Source organism: Pongo pygmaeus, chromosome 1, assembly GCF_028885625.2.
Source record: "Pongo pygmaeus isolate AG05252 chromosome 1, NHGRI_mPonPyg2-v2.0_pri, whole genome shotgun sequence".
In the NCBI taxonomy this organism is placed as follows: domain Eukaryota; kingdom Metazoa; phylum Chordata; class Mammalia; order Primates; family Hominidae; genus Pongo; species Pongo pygmaeus.
This window is the reverse complement of record NC_072373.2, coordinates 152000429-152018190: the sequence shown is the minus strand read 5'-3', so window position 1 is coordinate 152018190 and position 17762 is coordinate 152000429. Positions and strand designations below refer to the sequence as shown.

The window sequence follows — 17762 nt, the reverse complement described above, 5'->3', positions numbered from 1 at the left end:
TTTAGTAGGAGAGAAAAAATACACAGAAAAATAAATGTCAGTGCAGAGCAATGTTGAATTTGCAGTCTAAGACCTTTTTATTGAAAGTGTTGCCTGAGGACCAGCATCACCTGGGGGTTGAAAATGCAGAATCTCAGGGCTGCAGAACTACTGAACCAAAATCTGCATTTTGCCAAGATCCTAGGCGATTTGTTTGTGCATTTAAGCATAAAAACACTGGCAGAAGGGTTTAGAGAATGGGGATATCTCTTCCAGCTGTGGACAAAGGATTTCATGGAGGAGAGAGCCTTGAAGGAGAGAAGGATTTTGATGGTGGTGCTGGTGGCTAGGAGGAGGTTATCCTGGACAAAGGCAGAAAGCAGCGAAGATAGCATTTTGAGTGGTCAGATTTATGAGGGTACAGCATTAATGTAGTGTAGTGTAGTGAGAACCAAGGGTTCTTTAGATTAGACTGCCACTAGGGTTTAGTTTTAAAGATAAACATTGGTTACACAAGGAAAAAAAAATGTGTGTGTGTGTGTGTGTGTGTGTATGTATTATGGATTCATGGCTTCCTGTTTTATTCACTGGAGTTATAATATATTACCATCATTACTTATTTGGATATTTAAATTATCCCTGATTTGGTCTGTGTGAACTCTTGCAGTCTGACATCTATATCCTTTTCACATGTTCCCATCATTTTGTGACAGTTTCTTACTTTCTGGTATAAGATATTCTTGGTTCATATTGCACTTTGCCTGCTCCAGCCCTGGAATCTGCCATTTTTCTGAGGAAGTCTTAGTCTTTCTAATGGAGAATGGTATTTAAGAACCAAGATTTCGGTGCTTTGTGTACTCATTGTTGTTGGGGAACCATGCTTCCAGGACTGAGGAATGTGTATACATGTGCATGTATGCATTTATATCTATATTTTTATAACACCTCAATTGGAGATATATATATATTTCCAGTGATATCTACAATTCTAATTCCATAGGGTTCATTCTTATTTTCTCCCTTTCCCTGTTTATCCTTCTCCGGCAGTGACAAACTTGATTCCTACTGTTCTGTATGTATGTGTCTGTGTATGTGTGTATGTATGTGTGTGTGTGTGTATGTTTGTGGTGTGTATGTATGTATGTGATTCATCTCCATATGTATAACCAATCTCTCATCACCGTGACTGCTGTCCTCCCTCCCCATTCCCATGCCATCCTTACCACATCTGTACTCTCCCACCCCATGCCAGGCTGCCTGGCCATATAGAAGCCCTCCTTACCTTACTACAGGTTTGATCCCTCTACTAGTTCACCGCACCCCCACCTTACTTCTGCTCTGATCCTGGTGCCCTTCTGTAGGCCACATCTCTCCCTTTCTTCCTAGCCTGCCTTGTGTTAGGACTGAACTGATGGGAAGAGGCATAGCTTTTAACTCTCTAGACCTTGTGGCTCATTCAGAGAAATCATACAAACTTGGATTAGTTCATCCTTAACCTGGAAGGAAAGGAGATGCTGGAGCTTTTCCCTGGGGCTTTGGCATTTCCCTTTCATGTGGAGGTTTTTCAGCCAAGTCCCACATCACATATACACAGTCTCTTTCTGGTTGCTGGTGCTTCTGGGGTGCTGAGTGGAAATCCACTGAGCCTTTTGGGCTCCCAGGCAGCTGGGGCAAGTCCTAAGTACTCCTGAAGATGCTGGTTCCAAGACATAGAATATGGAACCCAGGCAACTTAGTAGAAAAACTGAACAAGGCCGCCACTTTCATGTTCTATCCCAAACTGGAGAGGGCCTCAGAAAGGGTACCTTGATTCCACAGGGCGGACAGATGTCTTCCTCTGCTTCTCCCCAGCTTGACTGCTCCAGTGCAAGCTGTCATCCTTTATCTTTTTGTCTTTGGGCAGGGAGGACTGGACTCCATCTCAGTTGGCAGTGGGGGACTGGTGGAGGAGGGAGGGAGAGTAATGACTATTAGGAGATTGGGGAAGGAGTGTTCTTTAAGTTTCCTGCTAGGGTTAGTCATAGCCACAGGGTTCTTTCAGGGGATCTTGTTCTACCCATGGGAATGCCAGAGGTTCCCAACTGATGGGCTCCAAGGTTGGGTAGAGGGCAAGGGTGGCAGCTGCAAACCTGGGTGCAGTGGACACATTGTTGAAAAGTATCTTTGCCACCTTGATGTGTGTGTGTGAGAGAGGGTATCTTACTGTTTTAATTTGCATTTAATTTTGCATTTAATTTGAAATATACTTATGCATGTTACTTTTAGCAAGTAATTTTCCTGTTGCCATTTTTCTCAGTCCTTTGATGCTATTTCATTTATTGTTAATTTTTTAATATTATTTTTGATAGCCACCACAATGTTTGAAGCTGGAAAGGACAAAGTTAATCCAGATGAATTTGCTGTGGCTCTTGATGAAACTCTTGGAGACTTTGCGTTCCCAGATGAATTTGTCTTTGATGTTTGGGGAGTCATTGGTGATGCCAAACGAGGATTATGATGTGTACACTCCATCTCTGAAGAAACAACCCATCGTTCTTTTTTTTCTCTTTTTTTAAAAGTCCTATAAGATCTGTTTTTGGATACCTTTACTAACTCTGGTTTAATTTCATGTGTATGGAATATATTCTTTGAAATATAATTTTGGTAATTTTGATATCTGGGCACTTTTTAACATTGCTGATGTAGTATGCTTAAGAGAAATGACCTAAATAAGGATCAATTGTAATATTCATTCAAAAGGTTTTTAAAAGTAAGTTTTAAGAAGTATTTCTAGATAGATGATTTTCTTCTCCATTAATACCCATGCTTTGTTTTTCACATATAAATAGTTGATTTCAATAGCTTTGTAGTTTTTTTTTTTCCAAAATCTTAATGTAAACTAGGATTGGAGTATGATTTACCTCATAGTATCTTCACTGTGTTATCCTAGTTTGAACAGGTATGTTCAGGAAATGAAAGGTGAATTATGCCCCTTATTGGTCTAGAAGCATTTTTTTTTGTTTGATCCTCTGAGTAAGGGAAGGAAGATTCCTGTGGCATGTTGATTTCTATGGCCAACTTTCTCTCTTTGTAAAACAAAGATTGATTGATTTTCTTGTATGCTTCTTTATACATGCTCTTAAAACTTGTGGTTGAAATCTGTGCTGTGTGTGTGTCTCTGCATGTGTAAAAGAAGGGTAAAAAAGAGATGGGTAGGGTAGAACTACTTGCATTTGATTTTTTTTTCAGTCCTTAAAACATTATTTCTTTTTTTCACTCATAGCTACTTTTATGTTACCTTTTATAAGCACTCCAGGGAAGATTTTATATTTTTTTGTAGAGTTTTTGGAAAGATATTTACTCAAAATAACTATGCTTTAGAACTTTTTTTTTTTTTTTTTTTTTTTTTTTTTTTTTTTTTTTTGGTTAAACAGCAGCACTTTTTAGTTCCCTAAACTTTAGAAGAGATGCTATCAGAAATAGATTTACTTCCAGTGGAAAGAAAGGAGGAAGGGAGAATTGAGAAAATATATTAGTCTATTATTTTAGAGTTCTAATACACTCCTCTAAACCTTACATTTTAGAGAAAATTGAGGGTAAATGGCTGTCTTATCACTCTTATTTGACATTTTATAGGTGTAAGAGAAATGGAAATGAATGGTTTCAACAAAGATCATTTAATACATCAGAGCATGATGTGACCAAGCATCTTTGTAAAGTGTTAGATGAAAAATGCTGTGTGCTGCCACGGTAATCAGAAATAATAACCTGTTAGGGATGTATTCCAGGAAATCAGAAGTAGTTCTCTTTTCTTGCTGGATTATTGCTTAGATAACTCTTGTTTTCTGGTAAAACTTTAGTTTTACTGCCATCCACTCCTTTTTCAAATGAGTTTAATGCCATAAAGCTGATATTCTTTGTCCAATTAATTTGAAATCTGCACAGAAGCTGTTTTAGTCATTAATGTGTAACAAAAGTAGCTTATAGAATATGAATTGTCTTATTGCTGTTGCTTATAATTTGAAAATAAAATCCAGCTCAGGTTGTATCTTGTTGGTACTTGTTTAGTGAGTTCGTTTTGGAGGTTCTGAAATATCTATTAATTCTTAATATTACTGCTTTTGGAAAGACACAAAAAAAGAGCTGCTATTTTTAGGCATAAGATGACTTAGGAGGCCCATAGAAACATTCTAGTTTAAACAACAACCACAAAATAAATTTATCAGCACTAGATATTAGATTTGAAATAAGTCATTGTTCATTATTGATGGATGTCAGTTTCTCCTTCCTTTTTGGGCATGCATAAAGACACACTTGGTGCTGATTCCCTGTGATTTATGGAATGTCATTTTCACAATGATCTTTCTAGAATTTGTGTGTAAGCTTGTGACATCCATGTACAGCTGTAAGTATATATACTTGTCTGTTAGCATTCAGTGGACCATTATCATTACTATCATCACATTACCTGGGCTTCAACTGGGCCCAAATACTCTATATACTACCTGTAATAGATTTTTCCTTGAAATATCCTTATCTTTCACCTCTACAGCTAAACTGATAACAAAGTCAGTTTCTTTATGTCATTTTATTCCCATACATGAAATTGCATCTATTTGTGAGCTTTCTGCCTTTTTGTAATGCTCAGTGCACAAAAAGGGTCTGTTTTTAGTGCAGTCACATAATATATAAGTATGGGATACCCTTCTGCAGCTTCAGTGAGACAAATCACTTTTTTTTTTCACGATTTACGTCTCTTTATTCTTGTGTGAAATAATGAACTTATTTTCAATACTTAGTCTTTAGAATACACTTACACTATGCACAACTGTTACAGATTTCATTACAATTTCACTTTGTTCTCCAGTCAATGTTTTATTACCTTTCCTTGTAAGCTATTAACTGACTTATGAGCAGAAACAGCAATTATTTTCCCAAATCACTTTTTAAAAAACATTCAATTTTATTGGCATCGCTAGATGTTTTTAGGACCCTGTCCTTTTCTCTTTTCTGTAGGCTTTTTTTTTTTTAAATGGAGGATGATTATTTTGTTTGTTCTTGATTTCCTGTTATTGAAAACAGCATCTTCCTTCTTGCAATGGCCACTAATAGCACACAATGTGTTTTCTTTGATTGTGGCAGAAAATGCAAATGATAATTGTATGTTGGGCTCGATGAGGCCTTGAACATAGCTGAGTCCTAATCAGATGTATATACTCTGATGATTACAAATAGGTACATGTTGGGTTTCTGTGATGTTTCAAAAATATAATTATATAATTATGATGTAAACTCTTTAAGAATTCAATTGTAAAAGCAATAATCAGATAACCTCTATTTGGAGCTGCTACATCCAATATTGTGACTGAAAATTAACTAAGGAGAGATAATTTTTCAAATGATGTATAATTTGCAATATTTTCCCTTGTAACTTTAGCAAATACACATATTCCAAGTAAAACTTTATTTAGTCCCTTGTTATTTATTTGTTTATTATTGACAGGGTCTCACTCTATTGCCCAGGTGGGAGTGCAGGGGTTTGATCATGGCTCACTGCAGCCTTGACCTACCCAGGCTCATGTGATCCTCCCACCTCAGCCTCTCAAGAGCTGGGACTATAGACGTGCACCACCATGTCCAGCTAATTTTTGTACTTTTGTAGAGATGGGGTTTTGCCATGTTGCCCAGGCTGGTTTCAAACTCCTGGGCTCAAGAAGTCTTCCTGCCTTGGCCTCTCAAAGGGATTACAAGCATGAGCCACTGCACTGGGCCAGTCCCATGTTATTTATTGCTAGACCTTCATCACTTCTGGAGACTCCCTGGTCTCCTTCAATTATTGCCTGTCTAACATAGTAGCAAAATGGAGTTTTCAATGTAATGGTTCTTCTAAAAAGAGTACAGTTATCAACCAAAGATGTAAAAGATTGATCACATAATGGCCCTTTTGCTCTGTGATACATCTAAATATATATGGATACCAATAACATTGCCATTACTCTGGTGGAGATACTAGGTTAGAAGGACAGTTAAGTGTTTTACCCAAGCTATTAGTGAATAGAGACACAGGAGATGCTATTCAACTCACAGTTCCAAGTATTAGTGCCCTGTATAAAATGCACATTTATTATCTTCTTGACACAGATTGAAGGAGATAAAGTAATTACAAGTTCTTACACATGTCATGGTGATAAAATATTTCTAAAATTGTGAAGTGTACAAAATGGTGCATACAGCCTGTCCCTACCCTATTACCTGAAAACCTAGTTCTAAGAAGTGACTCATGGTTGTCTGCTAGGAGTGTGAAAATTGAATGTGACATCTTTAATTCAATTGGATACAGTCTTCATAAGACTTAAGTATAACCATAGATATTTTTCAAGCAGTAACAGAAAGGACAAATTTGAAAAAAACTTCTTGAAGGTAGTTTTGAGTCAATATTTAATGTTTTGAACTGTTTGTGCCATACAATAGTATTGACTATATGCAGATAAAACATTCTATTTTTGTGGGAAAAAAAGGTTTTTCTTTTTTTATGAAAATCATTACTTAAACTTTAAAAACTTTTGAGATTGAAATTTGAGAGTCTCTTAATATATGAAATTGTAAATTATATTTTGGTACTATTCTAAAATGTATTGTTTACTATATTTATATTGATAGATGTACAGATTTAGTCATATGTTGATCAAAAAGTGAATTATTTGTAAAGCTATTATATATATATATATGTATATATATATAGTTTTTTGTTTTTTTTTTGAGACAGAGTTTCACTCTTGTTGCCCAGGCTGGAGTGTAGTGGTGAATTCTTGGCTCACTGCAACCTCCACCTCCAGGGTTCAAGCAATTCTCCTGCCTCAGCCTCCCAAGAAGCTGGGATTATAGGCACCTCCCACCATGCCTGGCTAATTAATTATATTTAAAATATGACTCCTTAAAATAAGAACTTTTTCATGAAAAAACTGATGACTATTTTCATCATAAATAGAGTTAGGGTTTTAATAATTTTAGACTCTTTAATATTGTTTAAATAAATGATAAGGATAACACATGTGATTGTTCAGGCCTTTATGGTTTTAACATATCTTTGGTATATTTTTTCTTAACATATTTTGTACAAGGTATAACCTCTAAGTTCTATTTAAAATCCCCAAGTTATTTGCCTTGATTCAGTAAAAATGCATAGATAAGCACTGCCATAATACTGTTAATATAAAATAGTCATAAGCTGTTTCTATTATAAGATGGAGGTTTACCCAGGGTGACACTTTATCCTTTGTTCCTTCATTCAACAAGTATTGTGGGAGTAGTTTCCAAACAATAGTGTAAGTCAATAAGTAGAAGAAATGTCAACCTATAGTTGTTAGGCAGTATGCCTTTGGGATTTATTATCTTCATTGATACAGTTTGAAAGCCCTATTAGAGCTGTTGGAAATCCTTGCAAATACTATGCTAATTCCATATGTTAAGGGGTGGCCCAGCAGTCTGCATTTTGACATGTCCTCCAGGTGATCCTAATGGAGGTGAATCCTAGACCTTTACTTTGAGGTCTCTGAAGGCCCTGACCTAGCACTGCAGTGAGAAGATAGACATGACTTCAAGAACTTATGATCTATCAAGGTAAGCAGAGACGAAGAGATTTCTAATACAATCAGATACGTGCTAACATGGACTATAAGGTAGTATGGCAAAAAGCTGCCTATGACAGTAGGATAGCTCTTAGTTTTACAAAGTAGCCAATTTTCTAAATATAACTTGGTATGCTGGAATAATTGGTTACCTTAGTGAAATAGACTTCTTGATTGACACACTATGGATTAATCCATATGATGATTTTGCCTCGGTTTACATGCAGTGTTTGATGCTTACCAACGATACAAATAAATATTAGCTATTTACTTACCCTTGTTAGGTATTTTATCCTCTTCTAGTTTTGCAGACGAGGATCTTCTGAAACCATGGTTTTCAGAGAACATTTTTGCTTTTCGTGGAATGGAACTGGTATGCACGATAAGAAGACTGGCCTCTCTCAAAGACAGTAAGTGCTATGGTTTTGATTATGCAAAAGCTAAGCTTATAAAAATGCTACTCTAATTCTCCTTGTCTAGATTTTCTCTTAGCCAGCATCCCTTCATGTATGAGGTAGGGTACTGAACACAATTTATGCTTTATCTTATATGTCATCTGAAAAATAATGTTTCTGATTTTTAAAAATTATAGATTCAATGAATTAATTTAGCCTTGGAAAGTGGTTTCCCTAAAAGTTAGAATTTCTACCCCCTTGTGGTTCAGATAGGTTATTATTTGATTAGTTTTAATTCTTAACAACTATTCAGTGAAAAGGAAACTGAAATATAAAAATGAAATAAACCAAATACTTTCTTTCCCATAAAGCAAAACATGACGTCTTCTGCAGTAGCACTGGAGAAAAATGCAGAAATAAAATCCTGCAAATTCAGGGAATGGTGGAAGAACGCTGTGATATTTGAGAGAAGGTCCATGGGCACCTCGTAGCCATCTTCCAGCAACATCCCTCCTTTCTTACTCTTTTCTTTGCTGGCTCTCTTCTTTATTCAACCTCCCTCCATGGAGGCTCCTCAGGTCTCTGACCTGGGTTCCTTTCCCCCGCCCCCACCCTCTTTTCTTAGGTGACTCATTTATTCCCATGGCTTTTAACATCTTTATGTTTATGACTCCAAAGTATATATCCACAGTCCAGACCTCTCCTCTGAGCTCGGAACTCAATTCCACTTCTTCCTTGACATCTCCACTTGGTGTCTTGAAACTTTAGCATGTCCAGGATAAAACTTTAGGTTTTTCTTAAAAGTTTTGTTTCTTTCAGTTTTCTCTGACAGGAAATGGCATCACAATTCCCCTCACTGCTCCTTCACCTGCTGCACCAAATGCATCAGCAAGTTCTTTTCATTGTATCTCCATGCTACTTCCCCAATATGGCCCTTCTTCTCGGTTTCAGTCACATCTTCACATCTCTGGGCTGCTGCTCCTTCTTCAGCTCCTGCCCTCCTCCATTTTGGACTGTGAAAATGCTATGGCAGGACATGAGGGTGAAGCTTTTTTTTTTCCCTAAGTGAGAATGTAAATGTCTCATTTCTTTCTTCTCTGGAAGGGCTTGATATTAAGCCCCTCTGTCTCTAAGGGAAGGGACACTTGTTTTTGGATGATTCATCTTCTGCCACTATAGGGCCCACAGAGTCTACTGTGAGAAAGCTGGAAGGACAGAGGAGGCAAAAGGAAGAACTTTCACAGGTGTAGACTAAAGTCTATAAAGAAGTGTGTGTGTGTATGTGTGTCTGTCTGTGTGTGTGTGTTTAGGATGGGGAGAGTGATGCCTTTAGACATTCAAATAGAGGAAGACTGTTTCTTGTTTTTTCATAGGCATATTGTGGCCACATGGAGTGTTTAGACAGACAGGAACAAAAGTCTTCAAAAGATTCCTGATCTCTCAGGAATCTTTCTGTTCTGTTCTGTTCTGGCACAGAACAGAAGCAGTAAGACCCATAGTGACCACAGTGAGGGGTGGTATTTGAGCACTGTTAGGGTTCTTGGAAACAGAAGCAATAGGATGGAGATATACATACAGCTCCAAACAGAAATAGTAGGATGGAGATACACACACTTACACATGTGTATATATATAGATGTACATATAGATATACACACATATCTCCACATATATACCTACACAAAGACAAATATATAAATATGAACATTATAGGAATTGGTTCACATGGTTATAGAGGCTAAGTCCCGGAAAGTCTGTTATCGACAGCCCCGAGAACCAGGAAAGCTGGTGGTGTAATTCAATGTGAGTCCTAAAGCCTGAGAACAAAGGTGAGGATTTTGCTTGTCAGCAGCCTTGCCTGTTACTGTCCAGCAGGAGTGTCACCCCATCAGCCTAGACTTTTTTGGCTTATATCTGTGGATGCCCCACTCCCAGCGTCTTTATTGGTGATGACATGACCTAACACACGTAAGACTTAGAAAAAGAGAGGTGGTTCCCTGGACACATGGAGGAATGGTGGGGAAGCCTTTGTGCCTGCACTTGGGAGGCTGACCTAAACTAGCATGAGAACCCTGTCTGGGACATGAGAGAATGATCCTTTCTGCTACATGTTAATGGGATCACATCCCTCCTCTTCAAGCTTCTTTAGTGGCCTCTACAGCCCTGTCCACCCCATTGCCATGCTCCCCCTAGCTCTACGCCCTGGTTACATTGAACTTCTTTTCACTTTCAAAATCTTACCTTTCTCAGAGCTTTTTTACTTGCTGTTTTCTCTGCCTTGAACACCCTTCCTCTTTTTGCATGGCCAGGTCCTTGTCTTCCTTTGGCTATTAGCTTAAATGCCACTTGTTTGAGAAGGCTTTCTTGATCTTCTCCCTTCCCTTGTTCTCTGTGTTCTCAACTTCAGCCCTTGTTTGTTTCCATCATAACACATCGCTGTTTGTAATTATTTTATTAGTAGGCTTTCTATGCTATTCTCTACTTGAATATCATTCTCAGGATGGGATCGTTTCTGTCTTTCTCACTGTCGTAGCTGCAGCAATTAGCATGGAGCCTGGTGTATATTGAACATTAAAAAATATTGTTGATGAGGAACTTCAAATATTTGTTGAATGCTTACTGAGAGCCCAGCACAGGAAACGGATCACCTCACCTCATCTTTACCAACCCTTGAAGTAGGTAATGATTACCCCCACTTTAAAAATGAAAAAACAGGCCCAGATAAATTAAATTATTTGCTCTAGGGCACATATTTGGTTAGTGGCAAAGACAGGATTTGAACCTGGTTTTAAATCCTGAATTCTCTCCAAAGTTGATTCTGTTAATATTTTACCAGAACAATGTAAATTGTACTAGTCACTTGACTAAGAAAGTTGAGTAGGGGATTAAAGCCTGGAGACCAAAGTTATAGATTCAATTAACTGCTCTCTACAGCCTGAGTAAGGGAATAGCTTCACAGCGGTCAGGCCAACACGAAGTAGATGTAAATGGTTATGTGATGGATTTTAGGTTAGAAATCATATGCTCAAGGACTTTAGTGATTCTTTAGGTTTGAAAATATTAATATTAGTAATTATTGTCTGGAACTTTTTAAAATCCTGTGATTGATCACTGGCGTAATAAATTCTTACTAGTATGACTTAAGGAAAAAGATTAAGACAAGAAAGGTCCTGACCATTTCTTGGAGAATGAGGATGAGGGCTGGCCTTAGAATCCTTCCAAGCTTCTTCTGGTTAAGGTGATTTCATGGTTTAATTGATTTGACTTGGACAGTGGGTATTTTGCTTTCTGGAGTCATTATTGTTTATGTTTCAGAAAAGGATGATTTCTGTGTTCTTTAGTCTTTTTTATGATGGTATGAAAGAAAATTTTAAGAAGTAGCAGCTTGTTATCAAATACTTTGTGTGCCATTTACCATTTGAAAATGGCATTAGCATTTGAGGTTTCATGGACCATGGAAGGTTATTAACTTCTTATAAAATTCTGAGATATTTAAGTTCTGAGAAATGAATTGGGAAGTTGTATTGCTTCAGAAGCCCACTTCTTGACTAAAACTCTAATTTGTATGCCGAAGGGGTGAGTTTGTGGAGATGATTCTAAATTCCCTTAATATATTTCCTACTCAATGCTTTCCTATACATAAAGTCAGTCAATTTCAACATATTAACTTGCGAGTTAATGAATAAGGAATACTCATGAGGCTTCCCTCAATATTGAACTCAGACTGTAACTGTGTTGATTTAAAAAACGAAATCAATCATGTTCCTTTCCAGAGAATCAAATATTCATTTGTAATGGGGACATCTTTATTGAATTCCAATTTGAATGAGGTCCAGGGAAATTCTGAAATAGGAAGATAGACTGAAATAGAGACAGTGGCATTTTAAAGAGGGCTCATTCTGAAATCCTATGGAGTGTGTCTGTGGTTCTCCTTTTCGACTTTTTTGATAAACATAATCACTTTGGTTTATTCTTTTAAAATTAAGTAGCTATATTCCAGAAAGGTTATTGCAGATGATCTAATGTTTATTTCACTAATTAGAAGGAGATTTCCCACTGTGTCACAACACCAAATGGTCTAGTATGGCAGAAGTTAATTCTCTAGGCTATTTCTTTTTTCTACCTTGGCTGACCAGTAGGTGGCATTGCCTGCTCTGGCTGCCACTTCAAGTCTTCTGTCCGCTTGGGAACCTGAATAGCCAGTTAAGTAAGCATTTGTTATATTCTTGTATCCATCTGATTTGTCCAGTCTGATTTTTGAATTCATTTGTGATCCTGCTAAGGATCGCCCCTTGACAACTAAAGTGTCTTTGATACCCAGATAGCTTCTTTTCCAAATCTTGGGGATTGTAATCATGTAGTACCAGAGGGTATTCAGAGTGAATGACTAATTCTACCTAACCAACCAAGGTTCCTCTAGACCTGAGAGGTGAAGAAATGAGTGAGTGCTGCAGTGCTTCAGAGGTGATTATGGTTAATATTCTGTGAAAGTTACAGATGACTTCATACCAAGCATAAAATTAAATAGGTACATTAATAACTTTAAAACCTTATTCATGACTTTAAAACTTTTAAATGAGATTCAAGCAAACAGTTGTGAATTAAATTGTCCTTTGCTTGAATAAATAAAGTTGAACTTCTTTGCATTTAGTAATCAATATTAGATGGTAAATCATATCACAAAAGCCTTTATTTGGTTGAGATAAAATTATGGCAAGACATCGATTCATAAGGTGACGGTTTTGGCAGCTCTCAGTTGAACTAACTTTTTCTTCTTTCTGATGTTTTTCAGATTCAAGTAAATTACTAACACTTTTGAGCTATAACACTGTGTATCCCTTTACTTATTGTATATTAGCTCTATTACCATCTGCTCTTACTTGGGAGACTCATTAGCTATAGTTAAATGACATTTGTTAGAAACAAGAGTTTTTAAAGTTAGAACCATAATGGTTTCTAAAAATCATAAAAATATATAACATCTTCCTAATTGACCATATTTACCAGTTCTTGATCTAGGGACTGTATGAATGACTTCGTGCTGCTGTATGAGGTAGAGTTGCCTGTAAGAGAAGAAACTGAATCACTGATCAGTACCCTCAAGTTAGAATGTTTTCTCTGAGCTTTATAACTGGATGTGGCATATTAGAGGATTACAGGGAATAGCAGAGACATAAAAGCAAAGGGGAAGTTGAAAGGAATCAGTGGCTTCTAGAGAGTTTCCCTTCACTACACCTGCTGAAAAGCCCTGTTGTAACCATTGATCTTATTTTAAATGTCTGAGTTCTTCATATTGCTTTGATAATAAGGATTTCATAATTTCTGGAGCTTAGTAATTGGTTCCAGGAGTAGCACAGACAATTAGGTGGTGAATGTCAGACACTAAATTTTTGTTAGATTTATTAACATAGCAGATTTGTGGCTCATTTTTACACCACTGTTTGTTTTCTCTGTCCACAGTGTTTTATTAGGTATGGCATGTTCCTCCTAATTGGAACCAAATATCCCAACCAAACATCAGAAATGGATTTTAGTACCCTGTGAGAAATCATCTTCTCCTAATGGACAGTCACAGGGGGTTATCTATGTGCCTCATTTTCTATGGATCTGGAGAATTGTGACTCATCTCTTTGAAGCCACAAAAAATCTCCACTTTGGGCATCAGTCTCATTGCCCTTGAGAGAGTATGCTTCTTTTGATGATCTTGGGACCTCTTATTGTTTCTGGGCCCGATATATGGAATTGTATAAAAACCATCCTATTAGTCAGGATTCGATGACAGAGAACAGAATCTTCCCTGTTTTAAGCAGGAAGGGATTTAGTATAGTTTATATTAAACAAACTCCGTAATTATTAGTAGGACTCAAGAGAAGACGCTAAGCTGAGAAGACAGACACTAGGATGAATTCCCAAAGCCTTACTCCCCAGGTGGGCTACTGAAAGAGCTGCTGCTCTGATCAGGAAGCTTCTCCTGCTGAAGTGGTACCAACTCTGGGACCACCACCAGTTCTGTCCTGTCTGCACGAGCACAGGCAATGCCTCATACCTGATCTTTCTCATGATTAACTCACTTCTGAAGTCAAGTCTTGAGTGCATGTGACTGACAGAACTTTAGTTATATCCAGAACCCATAGCTGCAAGGAAATCTGGGAAAGGTAAGCTTTAGGTTTTTGGCCATGATCGTATAAGGATAACATGAGGAGACTGGATTAGATGGTGAGCATGCCAATCCACATTTTTTTTTTTTTGCCATTACCAGTAGTCTGTATTTAAGTCAGACCAACTCAAACTTACTTTCCAAATTGGTAAAAATCTATTCATCCAGCCTTTCTTTTTTGGCATGATGGATAGTAACCAGATAGCGAGAACATATTTATATAGGTTGGTAAACTATTTGTTCTTTAAATGCTGCTATGCTTCTCCTTTTAAATAAAATCAGTACTTTAGTGAATAAGAAATAGCTAACATCTCTTGTTGAGGCATATGTGAAAGTTGGTGAAGGTAACTGTTGGACACAGGATAAAACAGTACCACCCAAGCAGACACCATTGCCTTAAGACAATATCATCTATATTAGAGGATTTTATTCTTGAAGACATGAAGTAAACCTGAACTTCAAAGATTGTTTTGGTGACTATAACCTTAAGTATAGTTTGAAATCAGGTAGTGTGATGCCTTCAGATTTGTTCTTTTTGCTTAGTCTGTCTTTGGCTATGTGGGCTCTTTTTTGGTTCCATATGAATTTTAGAATTGTTTTTTCTAATTCCGTGAAGAATGATGGTGGTATTTTGATGGGGGTTGTGTTGAATTTATAGATTGCTTTTGGCAGTATGGTCATTTTTCACAATATTGATTCTACCCATCCATGAACATGGGATGTGTTTCCATTTGTTTGTGTCATCTTTGATTTCTTTCAGCAGTGTTTTGTTGTTTTCCTTGTAGAGGTCTTTCACCTCCTTGGTTAGGTATATTCGTAAGTATTTTATTTTTACTTTTTTGCAGCTTTTACAATAGCTGCAAAAAATAATTCTTGATTTGATTCTCTGCTTGGTTGCTGTTGTTGTACAGAAGCATGATACTGGTATAAAAATAGGCACATAGACCAATGGAACAGGAGAGAGAACCTAGAAATAAACCCAAATACTTACAGCCAACTGATCTTTGACAAAGCAAACAAAAACATAAAAGTGGGGAAAGGACATTCTTTTCAACAAATGGTGCTGGAATAATTGGCTAGCCATATGTAGGAGAATGAAACTGGATCCTTATCTCTCACCTTAATCAACTCAAGATGGATTAAGGACTTAAATATAAGACTTAAAACTATAAAAGTTATAGAAGATAACATTGGAAAAACCCTTCTAGACATTGGCTTAGGCAAGGATTTCATGCCCAAGAACCCAAGAACAAATGCAATAAAAACAAAGATAAATAGTTGGGACTTAATTAAAAGAAAGAGCTTTTGCATGGCAAAAAGAACAGTCAGCAGAGTAAACAGACAACCCACAGAGTGGGAGAAAATCTTCACAATCTATGTATCTGACAAAGGACTAATATCCAGAATCTACAACAAACTCAAATCAGCAAGAAAAAAACAATCCCATCAAAAAGTGGGCTGAGGACATGAATAGACAATTCTCAAAAGAAGACATACAAATGGCCAACAAACATATGAAAAAATGCTCAACATCACTAATGATCAGGGAAATACAAATCAAAACCACAGTGTGATACCACCTTACTCCTGCAAGAATGGCCATAATCAAAAAATAAAAAAAAATGGCAGATGTTGGTGTGGATGTGGTGATCGGGGAACACTTCTACACTGCTGGTGGGAATATAAACTAGTACAACCACTATGGAAAACAGTGTGGAGATTCCTTAAAGAACTAAAAGTAGAACTACCATTCGATCCAGCAATCCCACTACTGGGTATCTACCCAGAGGCAAAGAAGTCATTATACGAAAAAGATACTTGCACATGTATGTTTATAGCAGCACAGTTTGTAATTGCAAAATCATGGAACCAACCCAAATGCCCATCAGTCAATGAGTGGATAAAGAAACTGTGGTATATACATACAATGGAATACTACTCAGCCATAAAAAGGAATTAATTAATGGCATTTGCAGTGACCTGGATGAGATTGGAGACTATTATTCTAAATGAAGTAACTCAGGAATGGAAAACGAAACATCGTATGTTCTCATTGATATGTGGGAGCTAAGGTATGAGGACGCAAAGCCATAAGAATGCTACAGTGGACTTTGGGGACTGTGGGGGGAAGAGTGGGAGGGGGATAGGGATAAAAGACTACAAATAGGATACAGTGTATACTGCTTGGGTGATGGGTGCACCAAAATCTTGTAAATCACCACTAAAGAACTTACGTAACCAGATACCACCTGTACCCCAATAACCTATGGAAAACACACACACACACACACACACACACACACAAAGATTGTTGAGTTGTGTGGCATGTGGCATCTTGTTGGTAGACACTTTTCTCTGCATTTCTCTTTGGTGATATGGCACATATCAGGGCTACTTTTAGTTTGGGACTCAGTGGGAAACCATCCATCCACTGTGTTTTTGTTTTGTTTCAGTTGTATTTTAGTTGCCTTATAGGGTGATTGAAGTGTTCCAATTTTCTTTTCTTTAAAAAAATCCTTTGTTCTGATACAAAGTCTTTTACTTGAAAGAATTTTATTAGGCTGAGTTCATTATTACAGAGTATCTCAATGCAAAGGATATAGAAAAATCATATTAAAGAACTAATAGGCTTTTAACTGATTTAAATGAACAAAGGCCTTTTTTTGCTTCCTTCTTGTCCATGCTCAAGCATCTTCCCAATCCCAATAAATTACATATTTACTTTACAAATTGGATTTCACAGGCAATGGTAAATATTAGTGATATTTTCCATTATTTACTGTAAGAACTGATCCAATTGAACGCTTTTTCTTCTTCAGTTATTCTAGACACTGTTAATTAGTGAAATTCTATCCCTGATTATTTGATTGTCAAGGCACTAGTTCAGCCGTTCTCATAATGGATATTTTCACTTTTGTTTTAAAATCCGTAGATAATGTAATGTTTTAAATGTCCTATACACTGAGAAATTCAAATTGCTGTAAATCTCTTGGCTCTAAGATATAAAAACAGCAGTGTAAGTGAAAATATCATTGCTGTATCATTTAACGTACTACAGAACAAGCCCTGCACTTAGAATTTCATTTTGGCAAGAAAATGTTGTACAACATTTTAAAACTGAAAATGTACATTTTCAGTTTTAGGAAAAGTCTGGGATTTCCTAAGCCTATGCCTCTTGACACATTGTGATGAAGGTTTTGGTATCTTTTTTTTTTTTTTTTTTTGAGATGGAGTCTCACTGTCACCCAGGCTGGAGTACAGTGTTGCTATCTTGGCTCACTGCAACCGTAGCCTCATGGGTTCAAGCTATTTTCCTGCCTCAGCCTCCCAAGTAGCTGGGATTACAGGTGTGTGTCACCACGCCTGGCTAATTTTTGTATTTTTAGTAGAGATGGGGTTTTACCATGTTGGCCAGGCTGGTCTTGAACTCGTGACCTCAGGTGATCCACCCGCCTCGGCCTTCCAAAATGCTGGGATTACAGGTGTGAGCCACCACGCCTGACCTGGTTTTTGTATCTTATAGATTCTTCTTTCTGTAGGATAGATCTTATAGATTCCTTTTTCTTCTTTTTCAATTCAGACTCTTTCACCGTCTGTTACAGGTGAGAGAAACATTTGTAAACA

General features: G+C 37.1%; 1 protein-coding gene across 1 annotated transcript in view; it reads left to right on the top strand.

Annotated features, from left to right (window-relative positions):
- GIPC2 (GIPC PDZ domain containing family member 2) overlaps positions 1 to 5408 on the top strand; it is a 92298-nt gene extending 86890 nt beyond the window's left edge. The window contains exon 6 of the mRNA XM_054479740.1: positions 2328 to 5408. Within this exon, the coding sequence (XP_054335715.1) occupies positions 2328 to 2476 (149 nt within the window). The 3' untranslated portion in view covers positions 2477 to 5408. The remainder of the gene's footprint in view (positions 1 to 2327) is intronic.
- The last annotated feature ends 12354 nt before the right edge of the window (positions 5409 to 17762 follow it).